The sequence below is a fragment of the Ostrinia furnacalis genome, unplaced genomic scaffold (assembly GCF_004193835.3).
Source record: "Ostrinia furnacalis isolate ACB-3 unplaced genomic scaffold, ASM419383v2 OfSCF2600, whole genome shotgun sequence".
NCBI lineage: Eukaryota > Metazoa > Arthropoda > Insecta > Lepidoptera > Crambidae > Ostrinia > Ostrinia furnacalis.
This window is the reverse complement of record NW_021132839.1, coordinates 416373-440252: the sequence shown is the minus strand read 5'-3', so window position 1 is coordinate 440252 and position 23880 is coordinate 416373. Positions and strand designations below refer to the sequence as shown.

The following is a 23880-nucleotide window of genomic DNA, read 5'->3' as shown; positions in this document are numbered from 1 at the left end:
TAGAATAACGGGGCTATTGGCGGCTAGAGCCAGAAAGTTTTGGATTTATTCTCTATGGAGGGATTTTGCCGCAGGCTGGTTGGTAGTTCCAGTATGGTAGTATAATACCTGGAAAGATGCTGCAGCCCACCCTCCAGTATTTTGATTGCTTAGGTCGGCTCTTACGACTCACATGGGAAGATCTGATGGTTTTTTAGGGTCACAACATAGGCCTGAATATTGTTTTCAATTATAAACATCTTTACTGGATAATAATACTTAATTGATAACAAATAAATAAGTAATTTGAGACAATCATCCATAACATTCCGAATTCCGCTGTATAAATAAATTTCGGTGGATTGATTCTTAATTCCGGTGGCTCAAATACAATTTCGGTGGCTCTTGATAATTTCAAATTAACATATTATTATCGCACCCTTAATAATATAGGGGCACAACTCAAAATTTTTGGTTTTTTACTTTTTGTACTAGAGAGGCACATTTTCGTCAGTTCTACAAGATGGCTTTCACAGTGTTGTGTATGTGTACGAGGTAACAGTAAACTCCTTGTATATCAATACGGGTTTTATTTGACTTTGTTACAATTTACAATTATTTAATGTACGACCAATATGGAGTGCAAATCCAGAAAGTAAATCCGTGGGCGGAACCGGAAGCCGCTAAGTTGTCAAGTCCGAGATGCAATAGCGATAGGGCTCTAGTCCTAGATGTATTTGAGATAGGGCGGTATCTAGTGGCCAACATTCTCTCCCTTGTTATTTATAGGTTCAGTCGTTGCGGCTGCCTAATAGTTCGGCCGCTCCGGCGTAACACTGTTTCTCTTGCCGGCTGTGGGGGAGTTAACACGGTCTCCTGCAATACCGGGCCTTGAGCATGCAATCCTCCACCACTCATTTCACTTGTCATCGGTGAAGGTGAAGGTAAAGATGGTGTGGCACTTGCCCTCGGTGAAGATGGTGTGGCACTTGCCCTCGGTGAAAACGGTGTGGTGGAGCTCATGTGTGTAGACTGCAATACTTCTTGCGGTTCTCTTGGTGCTGACAGGTAATTGTCCGGTGTATATGAGTTACTTTCCATGCATGCCGATTTCAGTATCTGATCAACATGTCTGTGGTGTATCCTTCCATCTACCTCTACTTCATAATGTAGTTTTCCTCTTCTGTTTATAATATATCCAAATCTCCATTTGTTGTTATCATACATTCTAATTTGTACTCGCTCTCCACTTTTAAATTCTTTGTTAAAATTTTTCTCTTCATTACTGTCATTGTTTATCCTTTCATATGTATCTCTCTTTACCAAGTCTATCTTCGTTCTGTATATTCTTTTAAACATCATCTCAGCCGGGCTCAACCCTGTTGTGCTATTAGGAGTTTTTCTATACATTATAAGGAATTTGGATAATTTGTCTTGTAAAGATCCTTCTTCATTAACCATTGCTTTCAGTTTGTTTTTCAGCGTTTGCACATATCTTTCTGCTTGGCCGTTCGTAGATGGGTGAAAAGGAGCAGTAAACTTGGCTTGGATTCCATTTTCTTTCAGAAATCTTTGCATTTCTTCCGATTTGAACTGTGTACCATTATCAGAAACTTGAGTGATTGGTAGACCAAAAGTAGTGTATAATCTTTTTAGTATATTTATGGTAGATGTGGCAGTGATAGAGGTAGTAGGTATCACTTCCAGCCATTTTGTGTATGCATCCACCACTACAAGAAAATATTTGTTCATGAAAGGGCCCGCATAATCTATGTGAATACGGCTCCATGGCTCTTTTGGGTATTCCCAACTATGTGTAGGTACTTTGGTTGGGTTTTTCTGCATCAAACAACACATTTTGCATTGTTTTACCATATTTTCTATGTCTGCATCTATATTTTTCCACCACACATAGCTTCTGGCTAATGCTTTCATTTTTACAATCCCTGTATGAGCTGTATGTAGTTCCTCTAATATTTTTGGTTGTAATTCTTTTGGTATAACAATCCTTATCCCATAAAAAATGCAGTTATGTTGTAAAGAGAATTCATGTAGTCTCTTAGGGTCATGTATTCCTGATTGTATGTCCATGTATAGTTTTTGAAGTTGCTGGTCTCTCGCTGTAGCTCTTTTTATTTCTTGTAATGTAATGGGCATTTCTGTAATTTGGTTCAGGTAGAATGCATCATCATCTGTCAGTTTACTTTCTGCTACTTTATTATTATTATTCTGTTGCAATCTTGAAAAATAGTCTGCGTTTGCATGTTCTGTTGTTTTCCTTAGCTTTATTGTATAATCAAATCCTGCCAAAAAGTTTGCATAGTGTACTAATCTTATCGCTGTAGTTGCAGGTGTCACTTTTTCTGGGTGTAAAATTCTAGCAAGTGGTTGGTTATCGATGATCAGAGTAACTTTTCCTTCAATAGCAGAATTGGAAGAATTTCTTCAATCCCCAAATAAGTGCTGCTGCTTCTTTATCTAGTTGGCTGTAGCCTTCTTCCGCTTTAGTTAGGGATCTTGATGCAAAAGCTATTGGTCGCTCCGTTTTGTCTGGCATGATATGCGATAGTACAGCTCCAAATCCCATTGGTGATGCGTCAGTGGCCAGGGTTACTGGCAGATTTACATGATATGGTATCAGCACTTTTTCTCCACATAGCTCCTCTTTGAGTTCTTGAAAAATCCTGTTGCATTCCTTTGTCCACACAAACTTCGTGTCTTTATGTAATAGTTTATATAGTGGATTGAGCTTTGAAGCTAGGTTTGGTATGAATTGTTGGTAATAATTTATCATACCCAGAAATGTGCGAAGAGATGATGTATCTGTTGGGCACGGGCTATTCTTGATATCATTTACTTTTTCCTGTGTCGGGTGTAGGCCTTTTTCATCTATAACGTGTCCGAGGTAGTTTACCGACTTTTGCATGAATTGACATTTCTTCCTATTTAAGTGTAGTCCGCATTGTTGTAATTTCTGGAATACTCTTCTAATTCTTTGTAGTAATTGTATGTATGTAGCTCCTTGTAGGGCAATGTCATCAAAAAAACATGCTGTACCTTCCATTCCTTGAAGAGTTTGATCCATGTATCTTTGCCAAATATTGGGTGCAATTTTCACTCCAAACATTAGTCTTTTGACTTTATATGTACCTTTGGACGTACTTATGGCTTGCATTTCTGCTGTTTCCTCATTGGTTTTCATGTGCAAGTACGCCTGGTTTATGTCAAGTGTGCAAAAATATTTTCCTCCACTCAATTTCGCAAATATTTCCTCTATTCTCGGTATTGGGTAGTTATCACTTTCTAGGCTTTTATTTAGAGTTGCTCTGTAGTCTGCACATAATCGTACCTTCCCATTTTGTTTCATTACCGGAACTACTGGAGTACCCCATTTTGAGTAGTTAACTTTTTCCAGAATTTTTGCCTTTTCTAACCTATCAATCTCTGCTTCCACTTGATCTTTGAGAGCTAATGGTACTGGTCGTGGTTTCAAAAATATGGGTGATGTTCCTTCCTTCAATTTAAAGGTAGCTTCATAATCATTTATTTCTCCGATGTCTTCAGAAAACAACTCTGCATATTCATGCAATAACATCTGTAATCTTTCACCAAATTCTTTTTCCGTGATATCGTTTCCTTCTTTATTTATTGAATTTACTTCAAATTGAATTTTTAGTTTTCTTATCCATTCCCTTCCGACCACCGGGTCTACTTCTCTATCGATCACAAATACTCTTCCTTCTATTTCTTTATTTTTATATTTGATATTTAAGTTGCAGGTTCCCATCGGTTGTATTGTTTCTCCAGTATATGTTTTCAATTTTATTGAAGTTTCTTGTAGCTTAATATCTTTGAAATGCCTGATTAAGTATGTAGAGGAGCAGGTTGTAACTGCTGCGCCAGTGTCCAGTTCCCAGGTATGTGCTTTTCCATTGATTTGTAATGTGATATTGAACTTGTCGTTTTGTGTAATATTGTTTTCCATAGGTATTTTATGTATTTCAAATATTTCCTCATCACTCTCTTCTACTGTATTAGACATGCCTTCAACTTCCAGTTGTTTCTGATCTTTGAAGCAAACTGATTGGAGGTGTCCTTTTTTATTGCAAATTTGACAATATAGTTTGTTCGCAATCCGGCAGTTACTTGCTTTATGGTTATCTTTTCCACACCTAAAGCACTTAATAGTTTTTCTTTCTTGACTAGCGCTGTTAATATTTGTTTTAGCATTATTCTTGTTATTTGTATTGTATGTATTCGTATTGTATGTATTTTTCTTGTTCTTATGTAATGTAATTTTATTTATGTTTGTATTTGCATTATCCATTTCTTTAGTTTCAGATTTTGAGGTCTCGATAGCCATTGCGATTCTTATGAGGTCTTCCACTTTTGTTGTAGGTGGTTCTTGAAGTAATCTCTCCTTTATTTCAGCACTGCGCAGGCCCCGGATGAACTGAACTCGCAAGTGGGTATCGAAGGTGCTGTTCTGGCATCCATTACACACAAAGTTGCACTTTCCCCCAATTTCTCTTAGCCCTGCTACATAATTAGCAATAGACTCATACTCATGCTGTGATCTCAAGCAGAATTTGTGTTGTAAAGCCACTTCACCTGGTTCAGGTGCAATATGATTTCGTAGTATTTTGACAAGCTCATTGTAGTCCTTGCCTTCCGGTGTACTCGGAGATGTAATATTTTTAAGCACCTGATAGTATTTAGGGCCAATACAATTTAAGAAGATGTGTGCCTTTGTAGTGGCATTTGTCACGCCTTTCAAATTGATATAGTTCTCCAGCCTTTGTAGATATGAATCGAATGATTCGTTAATTTCGTCGTAAGGTTGCAATGATATTCCACTTACGGAATTATTTTGTTGTTGCTCCTGCATGCGCGCCATTGTTTCCAGCATTTTGGTGAGTACGTGTGCCAGTTGTCCCTCCATTGTAGCAATTTGTTTGGAAAGGAAAACAGGATGTTGTGTAGCGGGCTATCAACACAGGTAATAGGAGGCCCCTGGAAAGATGGGAGTTTAGGTGTAAGGACATGAGTTTGGGCACATTTTGGAGGTTATTCATCCACTTGAAGTACACGCACAAGGTATTTCACTTTCCGTAGATTCGTTTCGGTCCTCGTCGCCAGCTGTTGTGTATGTGTACGAGGTAACAGTAAACTCCTTGTATATCAATACGGGTTTTATTTGACTTTGTTACAATTTACAATTATTTAATGTACGACCAAAGGAGTGCAATCCAGAGAGTAAAATCCGTGGGCGGAACCGGAAGCCGCTAAGTTGTCAAGTCCGAGATGCAATAGCGATAGGGCTCTAGTCCTAGATGTATTTGAGATAGGGCGGTATCTAGTGGCCAACACACAGAAATCGAAAACAATGATCAGATAAAAGAGTTCTACATTTTGTGCCCCTTCCGTACTTTCGTCTATCTTCCCGCTAGAAGGGCTGAATCAGAGACATGCCGATATTTGTCGAATCCGGCCCCCGCGACTGTGGTCCAATTTGGAGGAGTGCATTACCGCAGCAAAATTTTTATAAATTGTAACAGAAGGGAATGGAAACACTTGCTTACAAGTCAACTTTTTATATTTCGCACAGTAATCGGACAGAGTTTCAGCTTAACTTAGTATTCGGTATAGAATGCCTCGGAAAATGAGCTCCTCAGCTATATAATACAAAACCCCCACCCAAATGGTGTGGCCATCGATAATCAATCGGTAGTGACGTCACAGTCTTATGGCGGATGTAGTCAAATGGCGTACTCTGCCTTACGGATGTGGCGGCGTTGGCTTGGCGTTGGCTTGGGTTGGCTTGGCATTGGCTTGGCATTGGCTTGGCNTGTGCCTTGAGACTGAAATTTACTGAGGTTTACTGAGACTTGAAACATTAAATAAATTTAGACACACTTTAAACAAATGGCTATTAGCTAAGTGCTTCTACTCCATAAGAACTCCAAAAGAATAAAGGTTGACATTTTAATGTGTATTTTATGAATCATATTGTGTAGTATTATATTCAGTTTAAGTATATAACCTAGACATATTATAATGGAATCGGAATTAATCACTTCATTGTATTTTTAATTATTTACTACTAGCGGAAGCCCGCGACTTCGTACGCGTGGATCCCGTTTTACCCCCTTCATCTATCTTACGCGGTTTAGATTTTTTCATACAAATGTTTTTTCCCGCTAACTCCCGTTCCTGTTGGAATTTCGCAATATTTTTTTTTTTTTTTTTTTATCCACAACGAGGAAGCTCTTGTAACTAAGGTTTAAGTTTACCTACTAAGGGACCTGCATGCCAAATTTCAAGCGTCTAACTTAAGCGGTTTAAACAGAAGGGAATGGAAACACTTGCTTACAAGTCAACTTTTTATATTTCGCACAGTAATCGGACAGAGTTTCAGCTTAACTTAGTATTCGGTATCGAATGCCCCGGAAAATGAGCTCCTCAGCTATATAATACAAAACCCCCACCCAAATGGTGTGGCCATCGATAACCAACCGGTAGTGACGTCACAGTCTTATAGCGGATGTAGTCAAATGGCGTACTCTGCATTACGGATGTGGCGGCGTTGGCTTGGCGCTGGCTTGGCGCTGGCTTGGCGCTGGCTTGGCGCTGGCTTGGCGCTGGCTTGGCGCTGGCTTGGCGCTGGCTTGGCGCTGGCTTAGCGCTGGCTTAGCGCTGGCTTGGCGCTGGCTTAGCGCTGGCTTGGCGCTGGCTTGGCGAGGCAGGCATAGGCTGGCATACGGTGTTGCGTTACAATCGGCCATCCTGAAACAATTGCTCCCGCAATGGGAACAGAGAGGTTTGTGATTAGCTTTCCATAGCAGATCTATTAAATCTTCAGTCTCCAACTGCTCGTCCGAGCTGCTGGCACTGTCAGACACAGGAGCTATACTTTGGTAAGGCCACAAAGAGTCTGCAGAAACTAATGCCGTAAAACTTTTGTATCTTAAACCCTTGATGCTTCTGAGTTTGTACCTATCATTGCCAACAACTTTGGTTATAATATAGGGACTAGAATAGAGCTATGTAGCTTAGTGTTGGCCTTAGCAGTACTACTAGTAGGAGCCTGTCTCCAAAGCACCAGATCACCTTCCTTACAAACATGAGCGTTTTTTTTTCGACGTTTATCAAAATTACGTTTCATCCTGGCACTAGCTTTTGTTATACGATCACTTGCTTTCGCAGGTTTGCTCTTGTGTGGTTTCAACAACACGCCCCGGTATAGAAACATCGCATACTGACCTACCACTACGAGAAAACATCAACTCATATGGTTTAAACCCAGTAGTTTCATTAATGGTATTGTTTATACCACAGACTACATCAGGCAACGAATTGGACCAGTTACCCGCAGCCTCGCCCGGGTCCGTAGCACGCAAAGCATTGCGAATAGTTCTGTTTGTGCGTTCAACTTAGCCATTAGCACGCGGGCATGAAATAGCTGTCAACGTATGTTTAAACTGTTTATCTGTTCCGAATTTCTTAAAATATCTGCTAGTAAATGCCTTCTTATGATCGGTTACTAGTCTATCAGGATATCCAAACAAACTAAAATCCTGTTTAGTACTCTGATAGTTTCTATTGAGTTTACTGTTCGAGTTGGTTCCGCAATAACAAATTTACAAAATGCGTCGGTTATCACTAATATTTATACGCTTGCCCTTTTTATTTTGTTCTACAGAATGGACCAAGATGGTCTACGTGGACCATTCGAAAAGGCTCGGTTGGTTTGGGAACAGGGTGCAACATACCTTCCTTATTGCCATGTTCGCCTTTCCCATAAGCACAATGTAAAAAAAACTGTTACATATTTACGAATAAATCGTGACATTTTAGGAAACCATAAATCAGTTTTGATCAATTCTAGGCATACAACGTTTTAATCCTACCGTGCCCTTTTTCGTCATGATGCATTTGAACTAGGTATTTACCACCTAGCTGTTCTGCAGCATCTTATTGAATCTTACCAATTAATGGGAATTACTACAAGACGATTCCCGTATAGTGTTTTTCGGTAAAACATAATATCATTTATCAACACAAACAACATTTATCTTTTGTTATATCGAGGCCTGCCGTACTACTTTTTAACTGATCAAGTAGGTATAATTTTTAATTTATTGCATTGAGACTGAAATTACTGAGGTTTACTGAGACTTGAAACATTAAATAAATTTAGACACACTTTAAACAAATGACTGCTAGCTAAGTGCTTCTACTCCATAAGAACTCCAAAGGAATAAAGGTTGACATTGCAATGTGTATTTTATGAATCATTGCAAGAAAGGATTTTTTCCTGGCGGCTTGGTGACTGGAATTGAACCGCCACCGGTGCAGACTGAGAAGATGGTGAATAGTCTGCACGTGAAAAGAGGTTGTCCGGCTTGCAGAAATTTATATAAGTACCGTTCCTTGTGTGAAATTAAAAAAATTTAAATAAAACAGCTCCCTCTCAATTGACACAATTTATTTTTGTCTTGTAAGCTTGAATACAGTTGACAATTACAATATTATAACTACTGTAATAGATAGTGCCAATCTCAAGGGATTCAGGGTCGTTAATTAGGTTCGGTTTGGTGAATATTATTGCCACTACAAATTTCTTAAAACTCAGCCTAAATATTAAAAGACTCTACTAGTTAAGATAACTGCGCGATTTTTTATGGTCGGTTACTAGTCTATCAGGATATCCAAACAAACTAAAATCCTTTTTAGTACTTTGATAGTTTCTATTGAGTTTACTGTTCGAGTTGGTTCCGAAATAACAAATTTACAAAATTCGTCGGTTATCACTAAAATTTATACGCTTGCCCTTTTTATTTTGTTCTACAGAATGGACCAAGATGGTCTACGACCTACGTGGACCATTCGAAAAGGCTCGGTTGGTTTGGGAAATGGTGCAACATACCTTCCTTATTGTCATGTTCGCCTTTCCCATAAGCACAATGTAAAAAAACTGTTACCTATTTACGAATAAATCGTGACATTTTCGGAAACCAAAAATCAGTTTTGATCAATTCTAGGTATACAACGTTTTAATCCTACCGTGCCCTTTTTTGTCATGATGCATTTGAACTAGATATTTACCACCTAGCTGTTCTGGAGCATCTTATTGAATCTTACCAATTAATGGGAATTAGTGTTTTTCGGTAAAACATATCATTTATCAACACAAAATCTTTTGTTATATCGAGGCCTGCCGTATTACTTTTTAACTGATCAAGTATAATTTTTAATTTATCGCCTTGAGCAGGCCTGGCTCACTCCGCGCGGTACATCCGATAATTACCTACAGCGAAGCGCCCCGCCGGCGGGTATTATATCAGTCGAGTGTCACGCGCGCGCCCGTCAGGACGCTGTCGTGTGTTGTAGTACCTAATTCTATGATCGAAGTATTATTTAAAAATGGACATAAAGAGNATAATGAAAGCACTTTTGTGAGAGTCTTCAGGAGACAGTAAAACCTGATGGATACCCTTGTGCCATATCGAGACAAGTAAAATTTACCTTACCGGCTAATTTTGAAATGTGATCTTCCTATATTTTATCGTTACAGTGTTCAGGGCACGATAATCTACGCAAAGCCTGCTGTCGCCGTTCTTTTTCTTTACTAATATTACGGGCGATGCCTAATTAGACTCAGATTCTTTTATAATACTACCGGCATCTAATAATTCCGAAACTTTAGACTTTAGTATCTCTTGCTCACAATGATAATCTATAAGGTTGTCGATATGTGGACTGATCAGTGGCGAGTTTAATTTTAATTTGAACTAAATCTGTACATCCTAGGCCGTTTGTACTACTTGCAAAACTATCTTCATACTGCATTATTAAAGGAATCAAACTACTACGCTCGTTTTCATTTAATTTTCCTATCCTTATATCGGTCAGCGAAACACCACCTATCATAGGGTCGGACTTTTGGTCTACCGATGAGACATAATGTGAATCTAACATATGCGAGGCACTTTTGAGTTGAGACTGGCTTGGCACTTTAAATAAACAGAAATCATAAGATGACATGGCTTGGCTACTGACCTGGCTTACTGTTGGCTCCTCGCAGCTCAAGGCGCGCGTCAGGACTTGACCAGCTTTCCACACGACGTCCTTTCCACCAGTGTTCACCACCTTGATGTTATCGTTCGAATCGTGTATATTTCCAAGCTGATCGATTTTCTTCAATCACGTAGATACTTTTTTTTCTTCTCCGTCTGGGTCAAATTCTGGTATGAGCGATGCAGCACGATGAGCACAGTTTCTTGTTCTAGGTCACGTATCGCCCTGTCCACTTCATTTTCCAAAAGATGCTTCAATAATTTTCTTGCCGGGGGTAGTGATAAATCACGGTCATCTTCGTTTTCGTTTTGGTTTGGTTCTCGGTTTGAAGAATTCCATCCAGGTGGCCGGACCCCGTAGCCTCCATCTCCAGGACGATTACGTTTCATATCCCACTTCTGAGTGNAAAAAAATAACCACAACCTTGCGATTCGTAGGATAATATCACGCTTCGTTAAAGTAGCTCGCACTGCAGTACAGTCAGTTACAATTTTGACATGTTTATCTACTACATACACACGAAATTTTTGTAACAACTCCACTACCACCAATGTTTCGAGTTCGTAGCTAAGTATGATAATTGCTCTCTTCCTTACAAGTAAGTAACGCCGCTAAAGTACATGACGGGTCGTAAAGTTTCATCAGATTTTCGTTGTAATAATATACCCGATATTCCTGCTTTGCATGCATCTGTACGTATTTCTGTCGGCTAGGCGGAATCTTATAATGCTAAAACCGGCTTAGCGCAAATACACTTTTTCAGTTCCTCAAAACTGGCGATTTGTTTACTTACTATCCCAAACACAAGTATTTTTTTATTTTGTTTAGATCAGTTAACGGACGGGCTATTTGTGCGAACTTGTAAATAAATTTTCGAAAATAACTACATAGGGGCCGTCCATATATTACGTCATTCTAAATTAGGGGGGGGGGGTTGGTCTGCGGATGACGNAAAAAAAAAATATTTAAGTATGTTTATATCCGTTTTCTAGTGAGCGGACGCTGTGAATGTACGTCACACGGGGTCACGTGACCGTCGGCGGGACTCAATATTTAAGCGAACTTTGAATGCCTATAAAATCATAACTACTGGGTATTTCTGAATGAAATAAAAACTAATGTATTTGTAAATGTAAAAGCTTAACTGTAACATAGGTTTTAAGTGATTTTGCATACCTAGTAACATTCTCAATTAAACACAAAAATTGATTAAATCGGAAATAATTCCTACAAAAGATTTTTTTGCTTTAATGGCTTCATTGGTTGCCCATTAAGACTCTCCTTAGTTTTCGACTTCGAGAGAGTTGTGCTTAAGTGGTGGGGGCCCCCGAAAGGGGCGTTTTTTCGGTTTTCCGGTAATACTGCGTAAAGGATTTCCCCTATCGAAAAGTGGTCTTCATGACGGTTAAAGGGCACTTAATCCTGCATTGAATAAGACCAAATTCATATGTTTTAGAGAAACCGTTCTCGCGCTAAAGTTCGGCAAAGTAGAAAATATACGTATAATTAATGACCCTCTCCACGTCCAATGGCTTGTTACCCACATGCTTCCAAGCCTTGTAAAGGGTCGCCTTAACCAGTGTAACCCTAACAAGGCTCACGAGTTTGATTCGCTTATCCTTGTTCGTCCCAGCCGTTCCTTAACTGCGGTTGCTGCACCTCTTCCTGGCACTCTCCTGAACGACTCTGTGTTACCTAATGTGGCTGCCCCTCTTCCTTGTACCCTCCTGTACGATTTCATTGCTTAGCCATATGCCTGGTCCAAGGTTCGACGCCACAAAATCAACTTCGTACGAGTGAAAATAGTTTAAATACTATTTCCCGTGCTTGCAACATTTTTCTTTACTGCTTCGCCTCTATTAGTCGTAGAGTGATTGTATATATCCTATAGCCTTCCTCAATGTATGAGCTATTCAACACAAAAATAATGATTTCAATCAAACTAGTAATTCTTAAGAGTAGCGCGTTCAAACAAACAAACAAAAAATTCTTCAGCATTTTAATATGAACTTGTTGTTATTGATTTTTGGCGTCGAACCTTAGACCAGGCATGCGGCTAGGCAACGTAATCATGCAGGAGGATACAAGGAAGAGGGGCAGCCACAGTAGGTAACACAGAGTCGTTCAGGTGAGTGCCAGGAAGAGGTGCAGCAACCGCAGTTAAGGAACGGCTGGGACGAACAAGGATAAGCGAATCAAACTCGTGAGCCTTGTTAGGGTTACACTGGTTAAGGCGACCCTTTACAAGGCTTGGAAGCATGTGGGTAACAAGCCAGTGGACGTGGAGAGGGTCATTAATTATACGTATATTTTCTACTTTGCCGAACTTTAGCGCGAGAACGGTTTGTCCAAAACATATGAATTTGGTCTTATTCAATGCAGGATTAAGTGCCCTTCAACCGTCATGAAGACCACTTTTTGATAGGGTAAGTTCTTTACGCGGTATAACCGGAAAACCGAAAAAATGCCCCTTTCGGGGGCCCCCACCACTTAAGCACAACTCCGTCGAAGTCGAAAACTTAGGGGAGTCTTAATGGGCAAGCAATGAAGCCATTAAAACAATAAAATCTTTTGTAGGAATTATTTCCGATTTAAAAGCTAATTCTACTGGACTATATTTTCACAAGCCTGCTATTTTTCCGTGAACAATGACGTTGTTATACGTTCTAAAATATACAATTTCAAATTGCTTTGTTGTTCAGCACGAGGTTCAAAGATCACCTTTACCTACCGGGGTAAAAGTTGATCAAGTTCATCTGAATTACGTGGTTCAAATCTGTGCTCTGATAATAAAATTACCCTTCATTCGTATTTTTTCGTATTTTGTAGTCCACCTGGGAGAATTTGTAAAATTTACCCCATTCTTCTGAAAATATCTTCAAACTCTGGGAGCGAGAACCTCCAACTGTCCCAAGTTTGATTGGACTCTCCCAATTTGTAGTACTATCACATCTTTGACAACTTATTCAATCACTCACAAGTTCATTTCGCGAAAATAACAGCAAAGTAAGCATCTTATCTAATAAAAGTTCGTAATAAGCCGTGGCTAAGGCGAGAACTGTGGACAACCACACATGAAGTAACATACAGCAGCATTTCTTAAGTAATTGCATTGTAAAAGTGATTCGACGTTGTTTTTAAAATAGCCAATAACGTGTTTATAATTGTAGAAAATAATTTTGAATATTTTTTACTGTTAAAATAAGATTTTTAAGATTTTTAATACGCTTCACAGTTTATAAATACAAGACTGTTTTGATGCTTATTCAACCTCATTGAAGAAAAAATATAAGACTGTGTCATCTGTGGTCAGCAGGTTCTGTGCGGCGCGAAAAAAAAAACCGGCAGTGCGCGGGGTCTCTCATCTGTGGCGGGGTCAGTCGGAAGTTATTGCTTTGTAACTTAGCAAAACTAGTTTAAAATATTTTTTAATTATGTGTGAGTCCTCAAAATTACTCTTAACCCTTCTCGTATCCATATCAATTGTGGTTCATCCAAGATGAAAGAAGTTGATCTGGCCGTAATCTGTCATAACGTGGTGCTGAGAAATGCAAAACTCTGGGTGGGGTGTGAAAGGCAGTTTAAATGAGTACCAGGAGCGACACTCGGTTTGAGGCGGAGGCTATGAAACGAACGGACAGAAGGTGAGTGTAAACATCCATAATAGTCAGTCAAGTAGTTCGTAGCACCCAAAGTACGTAGCCAAAAAGTTCGCAACAAGTCTTTGTTACAATAAAATTATAATGCGTATGTTATCAATCAAGTTTTTGGCCACTTTGGGTCTCTCGAGTAATTTGACGCTCCTGAACTTCTGACTATTTACAAATTACTAAAGTATCAAAGATAAGACAATGTTAATATTACTTTAAATCTACTGTTTTGTAGCAACGTTAGATCTCAGCAAGGGTTTAATAAAATCTAATCTAGATAAAGAATGTCATTATCTTTATCGCGTAATTAGATACCCGCAGTTCCTAATAGATATGTAGGTAGTTTGTTAGCGCTTAAAATAATCCATAATAATTTGTGCGTTTGGCGACATTTCCCACCTTATTTACATCTTTTCATTGCTCTACAAGAGGTTTGGTTTACCATTACTTGTTTTCCGAGATATTGCGGCTATCTCGTTGTTTAAACGAGTTGCATTGTGACAATAGACAGTGTTACGTAAATACGTTAACAACTGAACACATTTAACAATAAAATTATTTACTTGCTTTATTTTGCGAGCTTCGAGAACTGTATTGTCAGTTACACACANGACAATAACACAACTTATGAAAGATATTAATATTATTTACTTCTAATTTATATGATCTATGTACTTCTAGAAGAGTCATTACATAGCATAACGAACGGAATCGAACCCACGATCCTTCTCACGATTTTAATGTATCTACAGATTAATATTGTATTCGAATAAAAGTTGTTTACTATTTTAGTGGATAAAAGTTGGCTGATTCCAAATCTAATAAAATAAAAAATCAAAGTAGTAAATTTAAGTACGTACCTACTGAGGAATCTAGCACTGAACCTCGGACCGAACTCTACCACTGAACTATTCTGACCACAGATTCAGACCCATAAATTACCCATAAAACCACATAAAATGCCCTACTTTTGAGATGCATTGTTTACAAACAGAATGGTGTCCAACACGCGTAGCGTATATGAATGCGATGAATTGTAAATCCCGCGGTCATCCGCACTGTCCCAAAATGTAGTTATACATTATAATATGCTCCGGTCACTTCCTGTCCCTATAATTATTCAGAACCATCTTCCTATGTAGTGGTTGCACAATGGACAACGGCGATAATTATTTAGTTGCCGTTCGGAGCCTTTATGCGGACCCATAAGCTGTGTCGTGTTTTGGAACATGGAGGGAATGGAGCTGGTTAGAAATAAATAATTTTTAATATAGTAGGAAAGATATTTATTGCACACCATACCAAAATATAAATGTTAATTTGTAACATAATCATAGGTAGGTATTAACGCGATACGCAATCAGTAATAATAAAATATTATTTGTTTTTACAATTAATAAAATTATACACCGCCGGATTATTTGTTTCATTTGTGTTGAATAAAACGATTTTTTATGCTAGGTAGATACGAGTAGGTTGTTTTAATTAATTTTAATCCTTTTTTTAAATCTACTTTTTTTTGTCGTGTAGCTTTTACTAAACTTAAGCCAATGACTATACTTATCTACTCGTATTTTCGTACCACTCGAGTTATTAATAATTGATAGAGTTTCTTTGTCGCTAACAACAGTTTTCAATTGTCAAAATCGCGTGGAAATCACGACTGCCTATTCGTAAAGCAATTTGCGTGCTACCAACAAGATTGTGTAAAGCCATTAGTAAAATTATGTAAACTACTACAATGATTAATGAAACTTTCGAGTGAGTTATACTAGACATCACGTCAGGCGTTACCTACATGTTGATTACCCTTATTCCTTTAGGGATACGAGCCTGTTTTGATTAAACTGTCGCATCTGATGATTTCGATAATATAATTTTCATAAAATGTCACTCTGTTAATCTGCATGCACACGTTTTTCATTTTTATTAATAGGTAACTGGCCCGGCGAACTTCGTACCGCCAATAAAAAGTTGCCTTAACTTATCTATCTTATAGCCTAATGTTCATCAGGGATAATGTAAGGATTCTAATAGTGTAAGAATTTTTCAAATCGTTTTTAAAAAGTTTCGGAGCCTATTCAATACAAACAATCAAATCTTTCCTCTTCTATATTTATTAGTGTAGATTCACGGAATACCATCAATGAGTATTCGGAATTACGTTTAAATATGAAGGTTGGGTACCTTCATGGCGTGGATGCATGAAATGTCCACTCAGCCTGAAAAACCATAGCATTAATAAAGAATTAGCGGTAACCTTGGAGAGCTTGCACGCGACTCTACGTGTGCCGTGGTGGTGGTATTCGACGCGCGGCCGTGGTGGTGGGCCGATGTGGCAGTGGTGTGCGACAATGCTCTTCTGACGGAACGAAAAAGGTTAGTTTTGTTTTTTATTTTTAATTCGGCGGTATATAAAACCTTAATGCTTTTTAATCTGAAAAAAAAGTTAGTGTTAAATTTTGTGGTGGTACAGATTAAGGTAAGTGACAGCTTTTGTATAGTTGAAGGTTTTGTTTTTTTGTGTAGTCGATTGTACAAACCTATTTTTGTTTTAATTAATTTACAAGTAATGTTGCATTTTGTTGGTAATCATGTAAAAAAGTTGGAAATCACGAATTAAATGAAAATGAATTTCTTGCGTTGCATTTCTTGTAAAGGGATCTAAGGGATCTAGAACCTAAATTAGTGTATCATTTAATTTCATTATGTCAGATATCGTAGAAGCCATAGTTAAGAGACAGCACATTTTAATTTTTTGTAGCAAATTCGCACCTATTACTTTGTATAAAAGCCGCAGTGTCGCAGTGTTTATCTTTATGTGGATATCCATAAAATCAAAAGCACTAGATATTCAATACTCAATAATACCGCAGTACTACGATACCAGTAGGTTAGGCACTTTACTGTTATTTCAAACTATATTTTTATCCCCTAATAGCCTAGTACTTATGCCTAATGCGGGTTACGTGCCAAGTGCGGAGTGGTATCTATTCGACTGGTGTGACGTAGGTACTGCAGGCGTTCTCGGGTTAGGTAACTAGTCTAGTGCGTCAAACCCTCAAATTGGCTGGATTTGGCAGCTGTAGAGTTTAGGAACCTAATTGACGTAATTGGGATTTTATCAGACGGTTTTTGATAAAATGCTGTTTTTTTTTATATTTTCCATGTTTTATGAAGTCACGGAAGCAAAAAGCAACCTATGCGCATTTCAGACAAAGCTGACAATAGTGACTTTTCTTGCGCTGCTTCTTCTCAGCTCTGGACCATTTATTGTCCCGAAGCAGTGGTAGGGTTAATACTGGGACGTGTAAAAGTGCTTTTTATAAGCCTGTTTGCAAAAATAAATGTGTTTTATGAGTTTTAAACAAAAAATGTTTGCATTTCGATTTTAAATTGAAGTTTTATTGTTATGATTTATGTTGTAATCTAATATAGATATTGGGGTTTTAGAAGGTATTCATTCTTATTATGTCATGTATAAAAGCTAATCTTAAACGTAGCTAAATAGAAACAATTGAATGTTTCGTTCCTCAAAATGCTCTTTCCGTTTACCAGTTACAAAATCCTTTGAAAATAGAGAGTTAAATTCGGAGATTGGCGAAAATCCCAATGAGTCGGATTTTCGCTGCTAAATCCGCAAAGGCGGACTAACGCCGTTAGTCAGCGAGGCTTGTATGCATTAGAAGGGATACGTTGCATTTAAACAATAATTCTGTAGCTAGGTACCTACTTACTTCTGGAACGGAAAACTGTTCTATTAATCAAAACAACTGGGTACTTAGTTGCTGGGACTTTCAGTCTCAAAACTAAGTAAAGCTTACAAAGTACCTACCTAGGTAACAATACATAACATAACTGTAATGCGATTTTAGTTTTGCACAAAGAAAGATTGACATGAGAGAATTTATGCCAAAAAGTTCCCCTTTCGTACGATACCTGTGAATTTTCTTAATAAGAGTGAAGTATAGGAGAGTTCCGTCTCGGATTAAAAACACGAATCGGATACGTGATAGTAATAACAATTTGGAAAATAAGAAACTGTATTGGCATTTACAGAATTTACAGTTGAAACTTTGGTGCAGCAGCTAAAAGTTAATGATGGGAGAATATTCAGTTAACATTAAGGTTATTGAGGCGTTTACTAACTGCTGTAGTTTACAAAGTTTTCGTACAGAAATGTTTACCTACGTTACTGCATTTCTAGAAACCAGCTAGAGTTTCAATTTTAACCAGCTTTAAAACTCAAAGTTGGTGGTTCAAATACTGCTGGGGACATGTTAGTTCTGTGTGTTAGTGTAATGACCATGAGCTTTTATAACCGGAGTTACTAACTTTTAACGTAAATTCATAGTATGAATCGATTGCTAAGTATGTTTAAATCCATCAGCCGTTACATAGGGTCAGGTACAAGTAGGTATGCTTTGCTTAGTTTGAGACTAGGTAATTTACATCTACGAGTATCATGTCCCACTGCTGAGCGAATATCCTGCCAACCATCCTTGTCCAAAAAGTTCGAGTGAGGATAGAAATGGCAAAAACAGTGCTAAAATAGCTGGTAGACGTTGTAGCTTATTGCAACAGAGGCAAAGGGACTAACTCCGTTAGCCAGCAGTTTGCATACATTTGGACGTGTCGCGTCTTGAGATACGGGCACATTTCCATATGGCTTCCAGGAATGATGCGAGCTCAAAGACTTGGAGTTATGTTGTGGGTATGTATTTGTCCTGGTTCAGTCATAATTTAGTCGCATAGTTAGGTATTTGCTCGTTTAAGCTCCTTATCAAAGTGTGAAGCGCTTATTTAATTGACTGAAAAGTCTGAAACAAGTTTTATAGTTTTAAAATGCAAGTCTAGTATTATAGTACTTTTAGGTACCGCCTACTCTCATGTCTGTTTGGCTCAAAGTTTACCTGTTAGAGGCATTAAGTTCATCTTTTGTATTAAAATACATGAGTACTAACAAAAAGTAAAAAACCATTTGTACCCTAAGTGAGTGGTACCTTTTTGTTTGATGTAATTCATAGTAAAATTCAGAGAAGCTATATTTTTGTCAAAAAGGAATCAAATATTAATCTAAGCTTACATGCTTATTACCATCCCCAATGCCTTTTGCCCAGCCAAAGCTCTACTTTCAAACAAAAACTTTACTACCCCACGTTTCCACTAACCGAAACGGTTCAAGGCCGCACTATTTCCGTGGGTAGAAGACAATATTGATTTTAGTATTTTTAGCCCTGTTGCTTGTGCAGTAAATATGCAGTTATGTCCAAGTAAGGTATTAATTATTTATTTGGAACGGCGGTATCGATTCAGTGTGTCAGTGTACTTCGGTGTGGTTGAAGGTGTTTATGGTTTTATTGCGACTTTGTGTGAACTATGGTGTATTTATTGTTGTTTTTCTCTATTCATTTTGGGCCAGGTTCGTTTTTAGTTAATTTGGAATTTAGAAAAGGTTAGCTTTTTTTTAGGAACGAGTTGTTGTCATAGACAAAACATGTTTAAAAAACAAGCATCCCACGCAACTAGTTTTTTTAACGCTACATATTGTATGGTAGAGCAAATATACTCAATATTGTTAGTTTTGAAGTAGTATAATTTACTTGTGTACTCTATGTGACTAGGTTACTGCCTTGCCTTGCTTGCCTATTCGGTAGAGTTGTTTATTTTGTACAAAAATATGATAGTACATTAGAACTGTTTTTCCTATTGTATTACTAAAAGAAAAGAGGTCAAGGCCGTATATTTCTTTAGTTAGATTCAGTACCTATGTACGAGTATGAGCGCTATTTTTCGTGCCCTCTTTTATTGCGTATAATATGTTAATGGATTAGTGCTTTCAAAAATCAGTGCCATAATAATAATGTTAACTTTAAAGCTCTACCAAACCAATTTATATTGTATAGATTATTGACACTGAGATAAGCAATACTACATCTTATATTGTGGCAATAGGTGCTATTTTGCAACAAAAAATATAGTCCGATGAGCTGTTTTAANATATTTTTCGTGCCCTCTTTTATTGCGTATATGTTAATGGATTAGTGCTTTCAAAAATCAGTGCCATAATAATGTTGTTAACTTTAAAGCTCTACCAAACCAATGAAACTTTTACAAAATTATATTGTACAGATGATTGACACTAAGATAAGCTATATAATATATCTATATAATACTACATCTTATATTGTGGCAATAGGTGCTATTTTGCAACAAAAAATTATAGTCCGATGAGCTGTTTTAGTTTGTTCTGTTATTATCATGCTTAATAAAACGTCCATCTATCTTTCCAGACACAGTCATGTTGATCCTCGCAGCTTTCGTGATGCACCTGGCGCTGTCCAAAGCCGAGGACGTCTGCAACACCTGCGTCAAGGTCAACACCACCTGCTACGAGGTCATGTACCTCTTCGACCTGCAAGCTAACTTCAGAACCCATATCGTTATCAATAAGATGGAACTACTCCACTCCGAAAACATCCTCTTCTACAGCTACGAACCAGAAATCGCAGATCCTGAGTATTATAAGGTTGCCTACATTCATATTGAAAACATAGATATTAATGGAATGGTCAATGACAACTCCACGACCCACAACTTCGGTACCTTCGCTATACATCAAGAAAAGTCGCTTGTATACTTAGGTGGTAGAGACGGAATTTTCACGTACGATCTCTCGAAGAAACTTGCCTGGTACAGTTCTTTAGGAGACGAAATCCTAACGTTATTCTTCAGCAACAACCTGTATATTGTGAAGTCGAACGACTCCAGAATCATCGTTAAGAAAGGCGACACGTTCAACAGTGTTCTAGAATACATCCCCATCAAGAATTTTGTAATAAACAAGGATAATGTGATCGTATTTCTGAGCACGTTTGGTCTATTTCTGAATAAGAGAGAGGAGACTCATTGGTTGTCCAAAAATGCTTTCTTTAGAGGACTGACTGTGGATTTAGATGGTGTAGTTTACACCTGGTGGATTGATGGGATTTACAAAGTGGATATTATGAGAAACCTGGGCGAGTCTAAAGTGGTGAAGGTTGCACACATGAATCACATATCAGGGATGACTTTTGACAACGAGAACAATATTCTAGTTTCATTCGGGAAAGCGCTGTACAAGATGTCGGTGACAAACGCTACGTTGTGCTAAAGGTGGATAAGGTTGTGTCGATAAAGTACCTGTGATTTGATTATTGAGTACCTATAAGATAAGGCTGTGTACACACGATACGTTATGACTTGACTCTTAATTTTTTGATGAAAAAAAAATTATTCATTCACAACACTCAACACTATTTTCATGTTCCGCATTACGTCAAAGTAATTGCACTTAAAAAGTGATATTTTAACAATAAATATTGCTAATTATTGTCATCATAATATTAAACGTAGAGGTATTTTTTTATGATGTTTTTAATGTAAAATAGCCAGGGAATTTCCCTAGCACAGTGCGGCGAAGTGTAGCGCACCGTATCCTGTGTACACGATTATTAATTTAATTTTTATGATTGCTACTTAATTAAGATTCACCAAAGATATTTATATTTATTACAATAAGAAATAGTTTGGCTTAAAACACAGCATTTGTAAGAATGGAGTTCATTTTAAGAGTTCTTGCACAAAATAATCCTACAATTAGTAACTGAAAACTTGGCCCATATTAAAAACGACGCTCATTTCACAAGACGGGCTTTAAAATTATTATGAGAATGTTATGGATATTATAATAATGTAAACTAGATAATACTCATACTTAAATAATTATGATATAAGAATAAAAATATTTTTATCAAGTTTTGGGTTTACATACCTACTTAAAAATTTAATAATTACCTACTTGCCTTAGTTGCCTCCCTCTTGTCATTTTTACAAACTACGGAATTGTTTTGACTATAAACAGTCCACAGTACTACCTACCTGTGAAATAAAATCCGGACCAGAGGCATGAAATTAATAAAATCTCACGACTCATTAAACAAAATATCATTAAAAGTATCATTAATCCTTGTTAGCCTTAAATTAAGCCAGTGTCATCAGGGGAGATGGATGACGCTCATATCCGCATGCACCGTACGTCACGCGCATTCTGTCAAGTATGACGGTGACGTAATGCGGTCTTATGTCATAATCATAATGATGCTGATGCCCTGATGTACGCAATATAAGCCCACATTTTTACTATGAGTAGGCGCTCTTAATGCAATAAATTGTTTATCATCCGACAGTTTTTATAGTGCGTAATTTGAGGATATTTCCATTACGATAAAATTGATGNAATTGATAGATAATTCGGTATTTCCTAGTGGTAGAGTAGAACTAGAGACCTTTTGGGTTTATAATGGGACACCATGAATTCCATTAGATAAAGTTTATAGAGTTGAATTTTTTCGATCCGAAGTTTAAGGGTTCAATTTCTAGCTGAGTTACACATGTAAAATCACAGTTGGACCAATTTAAAAACAACTGATGCTCACTGTTTTTTGTAAATGAAACTTCTTCTCAGCGCTTTTCAGCTTTTCACATGGGTGCAAGACTACTTCTGTTTACGCAAGTTAATGCTTAAAAAAGATTGAATTGAGGAGTGACTGCCTTACAGTTAACCACTGCAATTCCTGTATAGTCAGGATCTTCATTTTTGTCTCTAGTAAAACTCAACCAGTGAAGGTTGTTCAGTCCCGAGGGATAGCTTTCTGTCTTCAAACCCGTAGCGAATTTAATCAGAAGATCATGGGAAGAGTTTCAAATATAATATCAAAGATACCGTAATATAAATGTTTACCTTTATGGTGTTTTCCCAGAGCTCTTACCTACGTCATGTCCGTGAACTGACTTAGTCCAATTTATCCTCGGGTCCGATTACCGCAAATAGACTGTTATTATAACGCACTGAAATAGACTGGTCATATCAATTAAGGAACACAACCAATCAATTCCACAATTAACATTGAGCAAGGACAAGGTTGCCATAAACAGAACGAATTGTGTAAACAGAAATAGGTGGCTATATTTAGAAAAAAGAGACGACCGGGGATTTTCTTTTGATTTTATTAAAAGAGCGTGGGTCTCTGACAGAGCCGTATTTATTTTTGAGTAAATAATTGAAACAATTTTATTTTTGTATAAGACAAATATTTTTATCTAAGAAACAAATTCAACTCTGTTTCTTTTTGTTGAACACGCTCCGACTTAGTAGACTTAATAAAAAATTCCCAAGACTTATATTGTGACTAAAATAGCATTTATTACGATAAATACTGAAATAGTCTTGGTGATAATAACTTACGAGTATTTTGAGGAAATTCTTCTGATAAAATTCTCGGAAAAAGTACTATTGAATGATGTCTCCGAGGTATAAGCTACATAATTAATTCAGTGAGAAATCGCGTCTATATTTAGAAAATTATTTTGGTCATTTATAAAATGATGAAAGCGATACAATTTATGGACTACTCCTTTGAAATTAATCAACCTTTGATATTTATCTTTAACTAAAGGATCAATAGAAGGTAGAGTTACCTGCAAAGCTCTTAAGTAGTCCATCGAAGATTACCCAGAACTTGTTAGCCCTTCCACCTAGTGGGGGCCCTGCCCACACTACGTCTTCTGGCCCGTGGTCGGTCTCGAGAACTTTTCTGTCCCAGCCATTAGCTCTACGAGCAATCGTTATGGTAATCCTTGGGGCAGGCCTTTGCCCAGCAGTGGCCATAATCGGGCTGAAACGCGATTCCTATTAGGGCACGTGTCTGAATGGCATCTGTTAATAATAATAAATACGTGCCCTACAACATACATCAAAACGAAGCTCTTTGTAACCGTTAAAAAATTTCCGGTTATTTCATAATACGTCGTGATTGGCAGTCCTATTATTTCTCTTGCGGAGTATCCATCAATTTGATTATTTGGGACGCGGGGAAGAATATTAAAATGGCCCCGCATCGTTCTTCCCCTAATAAGGGGCGTGACTGTTCTTTTCATTTTCATGATAAAATATTCATGACTGCACATCGCGGTTTTTGATCCAAGTCCTTATTCATAAGACAAACAGAGGAGTAAGGGCGCGTGTTGACGAGCTGGTTTCTACACTGGTATTTCCGGTGTTTCTGGTTTTCTGGGCCCATACGACCTGCAATCTTTCAAGAAGAGAGCGTATCTTCACCTTGAAGGCCAG

General features: G+C 37.7%; 2 protein-coding genes across 3 annotated transcripts; one reads left to right on the top strand and one right to left on the bottom strand.

The window, feature by feature from the left end:
* Positions 1-1932: 1932 nt before the first annotated feature.
* LOC114355992 (uncharacterized protein K02A2.6-like) lies at positions 1933-5341 on the bottom strand. The gene has a single exon (XM_028309064.1). It carries the CDS (start codon positions 4919-4921, stop codon positions 2399-2401), a length of 2523 nt encoding a protein of 840 aa, XP_028164865.1. The 5' UTR covers positions 4922-5341; the 3' UTR covers positions 1933-2398.
* Positions 5342-15963: 10622 nt separating this feature from the next.
* Positions 15964-21443, top strand: LOC114355993 (ommochrome-binding protein). 2 transcript variants are annotated; one of them, XM_028309066.1, is made up of 2 exons: positions 15964-16088; positions 20003-21443. In XM_028309066.1, exon 2 carries the CDS (start codon positions 20011-20013, stop codon positions 20860-20862), a length of 852 nt encoding a protein of 283 aa, XP_028164867.1. In that variant the 5' UTR covers positions 15964-16088; positions 20003-20010; the 3' UTR covers positions 20863-21443. The 2 variants fall into 2 exon arrangements, with proteins under 2 accessions (XP_028164867.1, XP_028164866.1); XM_028309065.1 differs by lacking the exon at positions 15964-16088 and adding an exon at positions 19024-19131.
* Positions 21444-23880: the final 2437 nt, after the last annotated feature.